Consider the following 11,247-nt stretch of genomic DNA (forward strand, 5'->3'; position numbering starts at 1 on the left):
TTTATGGTATGATATGGCATGAATATTGTATATGGAAAAACGTGATAATTATACTCAAACCACACATCTCAATAATACCTGTGACTGAACAGACATGGATTTTGAGATGCTGAGCAGCAATCACAAAAAAAAAACAAAAAAAAACAGCCACTGGCTACTGAATAGTTCTTCTATCGTTAATAAACAGGAAATGACATTCTACTATATCTTGTGACTACTGTTTTGTAAACCAATTATCACATTTCGACTATGTTGCTGCTGCTTAACACCATCCATACTCGTCACAGTTTTACACAAAGTTAACGTTTTTGAAAAGCCTACAGAGTAATACACTGCTGCATCCATATAGCTTGTTCTCCGCTTACCCTACTTATTAGCTTCCTAAACATTTTTTTTTTTTTCTGATTAATAAACTAACGCTAGTACAACTGATCACTAGCGCAGCACTCTCTATGTCTCTGACTTCGGTGTTTTGTTGCGTCATAATTGAGTTCTCATCAGGGGCGTCATTTCCACTGGTGACGCCCCCCCCCCCCAACACACACACACACACACACACACACACTTTTCAAAATCCCGTTTGTGACCCCCCCTTCCACGGAGGTGCAGGACCGAGCAGGACACACAGAGTTTGCCGGTGTCGATGCGCGCGTCCGCGTCCAGGACCGCCGCGTGCACACTCTATAACTCTCTCACTGGAAGGTGTAATGAACAGGTATCGCGGTTGCGGCACAATAATGCCAGAAGCAGCAAAAGATGACTTTAATGTCCTCATGGATGAAAAGAAAGGAAGGAGATGTAAATTATGTAAAATTAGCTCAGGTCAGGACAATCATGTTTTCTGTCTACACCTGTTGCTGTTAGCCTAGCGTTGACTGAGCTAACGTTAACGTGCACTGTCGTTGCTAGGCAACTTCAGACCGTTAGCTAAATATTTAATGTAGATTAGACGATTCTAAACGAGTTCACATTTTCTCTCAGCAATGTAGGACCAAGCAGACTCTGGATGCTAGTTTAATGTTAGACTCAGTATGATCATAACTCTTCAACTCTTTTTCATATCAGAGGACAGATGAGGTGGACAGTTAGGACACATGGAGAGATGGGATTGAAAGGATAGGTGGAGGACAATGAAATTTTTTTTAATGTTTGTGAGATTGTGTGAGAATCTTGCATCCCGTGTACCAGATAAGTAGTGTCTCTATTGTGTTATAAATTTTCCCATCCCACTGTAATACAGTGTTGGAGGCATCTACTTTAGCTTTGTGTTGCACAGATAATTAGCAACAGGAATGTAGATATTTTCATTTGTTCATTAACTAAGGGCGGTTGTTTATGCATGAGAGACAATTATTAAAGTAATGATCAACATTTTCCATATAATTACATATTCATGTTGCTGCTGTCTGTCTGCAATTGATATTGCAAAATAGTGATTCAACACACACAGTTGATAAAAGCTTTCTGCTGTTTCTATTCTAAACCCCTGTCGGCTTGGCGGATGTGTCTCTGACAGACGTCGTGTGCAACAAGTGATTTATTTGACATTTTCAGGTGCAGCGGTTAGTTTGAAATAAAAGTTTGTTTAACAGAGGAAATTGAGTCTCACATTATTTCAGTTTTATTCACACATCATTAATGGTGAACATTTTTGACTTGAGAATGATTCTCTCAAGTCTTGCTTATCGGCCCCTATTAAACAACAAAAGAAAGTAAGACATCTTTTTTTTATATACGTAGTTTAGTAGCCTGGTAATCTTTTTGACAGCATTTATCATTATAATCAACTTCATTATTTCCTGGATATTGTATCACCATAGTCTCTAAATGTATGTAAATGCAGGAAATGGGATTCAAATCGAAAACATTATCTTCCATTTACCAAATTACACCCTTTATATATATATATATATATATATATATATATATATATATATATATATATATATACTACGAGTCAAAAGTATATATATACTTATATATATATATATAAGTATATATAAGACACACCTTTTAATTCAATGTTTTTTGTTTAGGGATTTATTTTCCACATTCTAGAACAATACTGGAGATTTCAAAACTATGAAATAACACACATGGACTTAAGTAATCCATATGTAATGACAACAAAAAACAGTCAGTTGTTATTTTAAGACATGAAGGGCAGGTGTTCTGGAATAGTTCAAAACCCATCAAGCACCATGATGAAACTGGCTCACATGAAGACCATCCCAGTAAAGCAAGACCAAAACTTACCTCTGCGGCAGAGGAGAAGTTCATTTAGAGTTACCAGCCTCAGAAATCACCAATTAACAGCACCTCAGATTAGAGCCGTTATGAAGGCTTTACAGAGCATCAGTAACAGACATCTCTCAATATCAACTGTTCAAAGGACATTATTGTGTATTCCGGCCACCTTCAGCATTGTTTTACAATGTAGAAAGAAATAAACATCAGGAAAGACCATGGAATTAGAAGGTGTGTCCAAACTTTTGACTGGTAGTGTGTATACATATATATATATACACTATATTGCCAAAAGTATTCGCTCACCTGCCTTGACTCGCATATGAACTTAAGTGACATCCCATTCCTAATCCATAGGGTTCAATATGACGTCGGTCCACCCTTTGCAGCTATAACAGCTTCAACTCTTCTGGGAAGGCTGTCCACAAGGTTTAGGAGTGTGTTTATGGGAATTTTTGACCATTCTTCCAGAAGCGCATTTGTGAGGTCACACACTGATGTTGGACGAGAAGGCCTGGCTCTCAGTCTCCGCTCTAATTCATCCCAAAGGTGTTCTATCGGGTTGAGGTCAGGACTCTGTGCAGGCCAGTCAAGTTCATCCACACCAGACTCTGTCATCCATGTCTTTATGGACCTTGCTTTGTGCACTGGTGCACAGTCATGTTGGAAGAGGAAGGGGCCAGCTCCAAACTGTTCCCACAAAGTTGGGAGCATGGAATTGTCCAAAATGTCTTGGTATGCTGAAGCATTCAGAGTTCCTTTCACTGGAACTAAGGGGCCAAGCCCAGCTCCTGAAAAACAACCCCACACCATAATCCCCCCTCCACCAAACTTTACACTTGGCACAATGCAGTCAGACAAGTACCGTTCTCCTGGCAACCGCCAAACCCAGACTCGTCCATCAGATTGCCAGATGGAGAAGTGCGATTCGTCACTCCAGAGAACGCGTCTCCACTGCTCTAGAGTCCAGTGGCGGCGTGCTTTACACCACTGCATCCGACGCTTTGCATTGCACTTGGTGATGTATGGCTTGGATGCAGCTGCTCGGCCATGGAAACCCATTCCATGAAGCTCTCTGCGCACTGTTCTTGAGCTAATCTGAAGGCCACATGAAGTTTGGAGGTCTGTAGCGATTGACTCTGCAGAAAGTTGGCGACCTCTTCGCACTATGCGCCTCAGCATCCGCTGACCCCGCTCCGTCAGTTTACGTGGCCTACCGCTTCGTGGCTGAGTTGCTGTCGTTCCCAAACACTTCCACGTTCTTATAATACTGCATGCCTAGGTGCTTGATTTTATACACCTGTGGCCATGGAAGTGATTGGAACACCTGATTCTGATTATTTGGATGGGTGAGCGAATACTTTTGGCAATATAGTGTATATATATATATACATATTATTATATATGCCTGTGATATTCTTAATAGGTTTTCAGAAACTATCAGCACAGCACAATATATATAATATTAGTTGTTAGTGCAGGAGGAATTATAAGCATTAAGTTTTCAATATGTTAAAGATTGTGAATAATTTATATTTTTTGTCTGAGTAAAGTCCAGCTGATTGTATACATTCTAACAAAGAGGAATCAGTTAAAATTATATATCCTCCCACTCCCACACATATAGTCATACAGTTGTGCTGTGACAGGCATTTTGTTGGCATGGGTTTGGGTTCACTTGTCCTCTTATTGACATGTGTGAAGCTGGCCCTCCACATTATCAGTTCGTTTGTGCACGCAAAATAAACATTTGTGCTCAATCACTTTTTATATAACACATTAAATGTTATATTTTTGATACAGCCCAGACCCCAATCATCAAAATCGCTTCAGACTGGTCTAATTTGTTTGTGCATCATTTGTGCATGCAAAATAAACATTTGTGTTCATTCAGATTTTGAGATGCACAAACAAATTAATATGGTTTGTTTTAGTTTTCTGACCACGTCAGGAGCCAACTTCATGCACATCCCTTACTGCATGGCAATTCAATACAGAGTTCTTCTGACTGGTTCTTCTGACTTATTTATCCTATAATGAAACATTTCCATCCTGATGGGAAAGGTCTACTGGGCCCTTGAGCAAGGCCCTTACCCTCCAATTGCTCAAGACCTAAATATCTAAGTTGCTCTGGATAAGGGTGTCTGCCAAATGCCAGAAATGTAAATGTATTCCAGGATGCCTCCATAACAGGGCATGAGGGCTCAGTGAATGGTTTAATGAGTATGAAAATAATTTAAATCATAATGCATGACCCTCACAGTCATCAGATCTCATCCAGTGGAACACTGTTTGGAGATTTTGGGCAGCAGAGTCCACCACTATCATCATCAAAACTCACTAACAGATAAAGGAATGATGTTCTTCCCCCCAGGGCAGTCCAGCAGCTTGTAGAATCTTTCCCATGATGCACTGATGTTAACCTCATGGCTCACAGTCTTCCAATTATGTACTAAGACACTTTTTGTTTTTTCTTTTATGTTTTTAATGTAACATATATGTGTATGGACTTTATTTTTGCAACATAGACGGGGGTGCAAGAAAGCAAGAGAATGAAGCAATTGTCTGTAGATGATGCAGAGAGCAACTAGCCAACTAGTTGCGAACAACTTTCTATCTATAGACTATACAAACAAACTGATTTACTCAAAATAAGTACTGATGGTAAGTTAGTAAAAGCTAAGTATTGCTCTTCTGTAGGATAGATAAAATGTCTAGCATACAGTAATCTTAGCTCACTCCTTCTGTTAGAGGCTTAAACTTGACTTGAAACTAGGCTTAAACTTGACCTTTTAAAATGTATTGCAGAAAATAAAGTTGTGTACTCCAGTAAAAGTTAAGTGTGGATCTTCTGTAAGACACAATAGATAATATAATAGGTAAACTGCAATAAATAATATACAGTAATGTCAGCTTACACCTTTTGTTTGTGCTTGTTTGGTGAATTTGACTGATATCTCTAGAATATAGAAAGGAAAAGAAGGCACAGGATGATGTGGGAAAGAAGGAACAGACAGAAAAGTTTGGGGGAGGCATGACTGCTGATTGACATATATCCAGGTTTGTTGCTGTTGACGTTGTTGTTAATCCAGTCTTGGAAATAAGACACTCTGGTGTACACACTGGGGGAATTAGGGTTACCACAGCCACTGCCAAAGCTCACAATCCCAGCCTGAACCCAGGTTGTGTTTTGCTTCAACACCAATGGACCTCCAGAATCACCCTGCATGAACAATATGTTGTTAGCTACATGTCTGCTATGCTATTACATGAGACTGTACCATGTCCCAAATTAACACGACAGGTTTTAGATTTCTTACCTGGCATGAGTCTTTTCCTCCATCAGGTACGCCAGCACATATCATATAGTCTAAGATAACATTAGCTCCATAAACTTTTGCACAGTCACTGTTACTGACAATCTGCACCTGCACCTCCTGCAGGGTTTGAGGGGATGGCAGATCCACTGTGAAGATCCATAATTTAGTTTTACCAACATGCTTTTGCATAATGAAACCTGCTGAAAAATCCAGCTTGGTTTGAATGGCTACCAGCAACAGTGTTTGAGGTTTTTCCTGACTGTTACTTTCTCAGTCGTGTCTAAGATGTTGTTGTCATGATTAGTTGCAGCAGTTCAGAAACAGGGAATATGTTGTTCTTGTTAGGAACAGCTTGGATTGGAAAGGCTGGTCCATACTGGATTTTTCTAGCAAGGAATAATTCATTTTTTTCCTGATTTTATTTTCAAATAAACTTGACACATTGATATAAACGAATTGAACAAGCAGACCATTTTGTGTCACTATGTGTCACTCACCATTATAACCGGCTCTACCGAATCCTGTGATCCAGACATTAGTACCAGAAGAAAAAGTGCTATTGGTTGCGGTGAGGCACACCGGCACGACGTAATTATTAAACGTCACTGAAGAGGAGAGCTGGACCAGTGCAATGTCATTGTAAAGGGTATTGCTTTCATTAAAGCCTTCGTGGTTGATAATTTTACTAGCGCTTCTCTGCTGCTTATTTGGGTTAGTCCCCTGTATATTTTCCAGTCCTAGCAAGACTTTGACATTAGATGCAGCAACACTGAAAATGAAAGGAAGAGATATTGAGACTGATACTATGATATTATATTATGAATTTGTCACTCCCCAGCCCTTATCCCTATATGTTTTATATTACCAATAAATAATAACACCTACATACAGTAAACTATGAGATACCTTAAGCAGTTGTACACTATGAAAATGGAAATACCTACATTATTATTGTGTGGTTATTTTAGACTTTTATAAGCACAGATCTGTATATACCTTTGGAAACAGTGAGCAGCTGATAAGACCCAGTTCTCGTTAATCAGGCTGCCTCCACAGAAATGCTTGCCACCTATTTGAAAGCTGACCTGCCAAGGCCAGGTCCCAGGAGAGGCGTCTACACCACCCACAATCTTGGAGTTTAATGGAGATTTACCACACACTGGGAGACAAGAGGAAGGTCACAGAAACACACATCTTTATTCTAGCCGAAATGTTACTGAACTTTAAGAACAACAATTATTACATCACTCAGCAGACACTGGGCTGTAAACTGAATTACACGATATTGTGAGAATGTTTTCCAATCACTGATCATTGTGGTTATTACTTCTTGTCTGGTCTTTTTAAGCATCATCTTGGGTTACTCCTGGGGTCTAAATTGCATTGTGAAGTAGCCACAGTGTAATAAAATCACACCTGTAACATTTACAGTAACAGCACAGATTTGACAGGTAGGTACTGTAATTAATATTAAAAGTGATAGTGGCAGTTATACTGGATTTGTTGTTTTAATTCATTTGTTGTCTGCATGAAACATCTTCAGTACAGTGTCAAAAAATCCTATGGGCCAAAACAACAAAATTGTTAATGACAGTTATAATGTAGACCACTGGTGGTTTGTAAAAGATCAGGTGTGTCTGTGTGTGGGTGTGTGTGGGTGTGTGGGTGTTTCATTTGTTGGTCTGGCCTTCTGCTAAATTCCTACTCTTATTTCTTAGCAAAAGAGATTTAAAAAATCCAAATTAGCAGTGTCTGCTATGCTGACATTTGGGACATTTCCCTGACAAACCAGCAGAAGGCAATCTTACACCTTTAAGTTAAAGTCTTCTTTGGTTGTATGGTTCATGTTCCCTGTTTGGTTTTCCAGCTGTTCTGGTGTTAAGTGATTAGTCACATAGTTAATTAGATACCTGATTTAAACCCTTTTCGTGACCTGTTCGTTGTCTAGCTTCTGTTAAATACCTGTTTGAAACCTATTTACCTATCCAGATCTTGTTCTTGAGTAGTTCTCTGCACTACTCTGATTCTGTGTTTGTTTTGCTTTATTGATCACATTTCCTAATAGTATTTTCTTCAACATGACAGTAAAGCAAATTCTGCATTTATTTCCACATCAAGCTCGAACTTGTGGCAATGCTAAAATCAGCTATTTCACTTAGCAACATAGTGACATAAAGTTATTATACAATAATATTATACAGATATTCATTAACATATAAAGTGTAATTTTATAGCTTGAATATTAGCTAAAATATAACATTTCAACTAGTGTAATGAATAACAAACACATTTCTGCATTTCATATAGAAATATCTGACTGCTAGATTACATTTCAGTGGAATTTTATGAAGGCCGGACTTTCCATGAAGTTTTAAATCCTGAGTTGTACAGTTTATATTTTTTAACCATATTTTTTTCAGATGCATTTTTCAAATAATGGCAAGTTTGTCAAAGGTACAGAGTTTTCACTGAAGAAAAACAAGAACAAAAGCATGCTTTTCTGTTAAATTGTCAGGCTAATTAGCAAACATTAGCATCTTTGCGAGGTAAAGATATCTAACTTTCCTCCAGTTTAACCTTGTTGCACTGACCGGCTAAGTAAAATAACTGAAAGTATGCTTTTTAGCACACCTTGTGTTAACAAACTTATGAAAAGATTAACGAGACAAGATTCGTTCAATTCTTTTGATTCTGGTTAGTACTTTGTATTATAGAGGTGTTAAAGTAAATCCATTACTAAGCCATATTTGTTTCCTGGTTTCTTCCTAGTGTTTGACTTTTGTCTGCGTCTTTTATGTGGATTGTGTATATTCCATGTTTAAACCTAGATTTGGATAACAAATATAATTTTTGGAATATGTAAATACATACATACACTATATTGGCAAAAGTTTTAGGAGACCCCCCCGAATCATTGAATTCAGGTGTTGTTTTTCAGGGGTTGGGCTCGGCCCCTTAGTTCCAGTGAAAGGAACTCTTAATGCTTCAGCATACCAAGACATTTTGGACAATTTCATGCTCCCAACTTTGTGTGAACAGTTTGGGGATAACCCCTTCCTGTTCCAACATGACTGCACACCAGTGCACAAAGCAAGGTCCATAAAGACATGGATGAGTGAGTTTGGTGTGGAGGAACTTGACTGACCTGACCTCAACCTGATAGAACATCTTTGGGATGAATCAGAACGGAGACTGTGAGCCAGATCTTCTCGTCCAACATTACTGCCTGACCTCACAAATTCTCTTCTAGAGGAATGGTCAGAAATTCCCATAAACACACTCCTAAAACTTGTGGAAAACCTTCCCAGAAGAGTTGAAGCTGTTAAAGCTGTGTGGGCCAACTCCATATTACAATCATGTGCATGTAAAGGCAGACGTCTCAGTTTTGGCCTGGCTCACAGTCTCCACAATAATTCATCCCAAAGGTGTTCTATCATGTTGAGGTCAGTGCAGACCAGGCAAGTTCCTCCACATGTCTTTATGGACCTAGCTTTGTGTTGTGCAGTCATGTTGGAACAGGAAGTAGAGCATAAACACTATGTGGTACTTTTCCTTAGTCTTACACTGGCTCAGTGTTTGTTTGTACATTACAGACACGCACAGTTCATTTACTTGCTTGTTGAAAAGCACTGACACAGAGTTTATAAACTGAGACTGGAGGTACACTACCAGTCAAAAGTTTGGACACACCTTTTAATTCAATGTTTTTTGTTTAGGGATTTATTTTCTACATTGTAGAACAATACTGGAGATTTCAAAACTATGAAATAACACACATGGACTTAAGTAATCCATATGTAATGACAACAAAAAACAGTCAGTTGTTATTTTAAGACACGAAGGTCAGGTGTTCTGGAATAGTTCTTGCAAGAACAGTATTGTCAAGTGCATTTGCAAAACCCATCAAGCACCATGATGAAACTGGCTCACATGAAGACCATCCCAGTAAAGCAAGACCAAAATTTACCTCTGCTGCAGAGGAGAAGTTCATTTAGAGTGACCAGCCTCAGAAATCACCAATTAACAGCACCTCAGATTAGAGCCGTTATGAAGGATTTACAGAGCATCAGTAGCAGACATCTCTCAATATCAACTGTTCAAAGGACATTATTGTGTATTTCGGCCGCCTTCAGCATTGTTTTACAATGTAAAAAGAAATAAACATCGGGAAAGGCCATGGAATTAGAAGGTGTGTCCAAACTTTTGACTGGTAGTGTATATATTAACCTTGTGTATGTTTTAGTGCTGATCTGCAATCTCTGACTCAATTTAACTTTAAGCTTAATGCTTTGTTAAAGTTGCTTTCACATGGATATCACGTTATTGCAAACATGTTAGCTGACAAACTGGTAAATCTCATATGTAACCTTTGTTTAAAAATGATGAATCAACAACTTACCATCCAGCTGGGCGAGTGAGCCTAATGGAAAAGGAAGAGAGAAGCACAATGACCAGAGCTATATAAATATAAGCTATAAGGTCATTATCCAATTATATTATTATAATTAATCTGAAAAAAAAAAAAAAAATTCAGAAGCCTGAATTAGCAAGAATCTCTTAAGCACAAGGATGTTATTGCTCCAGACATGACAATGAAATCTCTGACACTGATTTTGATTTTAAAACTAATACAACAAAAAATACCATTAGTAATAGTTTATGGTGGTGAATAAACCAGAATCATTAATTACTTAATTAATTACATTAATTATATATAGTATATATATATATATATATATATATATATATATATATATATATATATATATATATATATACATACACAGAGGGGAGAAGAATATATATGATATATAAATTTACAGATATATCAAGTAAAGATACCCTGTGTATCTCAACAGGCAAAACACTAGCTTTTTGGTTTTATTAAGTACGCATAGTTGTCAGTGTTTAATTAGACAACGACTTGTTTTGTACATTTTTCTATTTTAAATCCCATTACAAATTAAATACATTAAACAAGCACTTGTGATATTTATAGTTTCTTAAAAATCACCATATTCACCTGTAGGGTCTTGCCTTACTTTAAATACGTTGATCATATGATAGATTAAATGTAATATTCCCCAGCACCTGGACTTTCTGTTCACCTACCTGTAGAATTAAGGAGTACAGCACTCACAAAATACACGACTTTCCACAAATTAATCCCCATGCTCTTGTGTCTGCTCCGGTTTCAGACAGTCTTCTGTGTCTTGATGTCATGTGTCTCTAAATTTCTTGTAGTATATGCCAAGCAGATGAAAACTGTAACCTCCCATAAATTTCTCACCTGTTACACACCCTCACGAGAGGTTACTTCCCACACTGATAAAAAAAAGAACTAGTCCCCCCACCCCACACAATCATACAATAAATTACATAACAGGGAGTGCTTCCTCAGGCATCAGGGGAATTTAGGTGTCACACTTGCTATGTAAAAATGTCTGATATAAAATGTATACGCTGATATAAATTCTCTCCAGGATTATTCTTGAGTCTTTTACAATTACAAGTTAAATTTCACAAGTTTTAAAACAATTCATTGACCAACCTCAGTTATAAATGACAGACGACATGGATTTACACCTTCTGTACACGCTTTACTGAACCTCTTGGTATGTCAACGTTTCTAATGATCTGTGTAGGTCTCATCAGAATTAACTGGTGTCTTCCATAAAGG

At 37.9% G+C, this 11,247-nt stretch overlaps 1 protein-coding gene across 1 annotated transcript; it reads right to left on the reverse strand.

The window, feature by feature from the left end:
• Positions 1–4,727: 4,727 nt before the first annotated feature.
• LOC131367190 (trypsin-1-like) lies at positions 4,728–10,833 on the reverse strand. The gene is made up of 6 exons (XM_058412464.1): positions 10,680–10,833; positions 9,967–9,987; positions 6,564–6,726; positions 6,065–6,336; positions 5,568–5,713; positions 4,728–5,470 (listed from the first exon to the last, which is right to left on the reverse strand). Exons 1-6 carry the CDS (start codon positions 10,738–10,740, stop codon positions 5,207–5,209), a joined length of 927 nt encoding a protein of 308 aa, XP_058268447.1. The 5' UTR covers positions 10,741–10,833; the 3' UTR covers positions 4,728–5,206.
• Between the last annotated feature and the right edge of the window lie 414 nt (positions 10,834–11,247).

This window comes from Hemibagrus wyckioides, linkage group LG02 (genome assembly GCF_019097595.1).
Source record: "Hemibagrus wyckioides isolate EC202008001 linkage group LG02, SWU_Hwy_1.0, whole genome shotgun sequence".
Lineage (NCBI taxonomy): Eukaryota > Metazoa > Chordata > Actinopteri > Siluriformes > Bagridae > Hemibagrus > Hemibagrus wyckioides.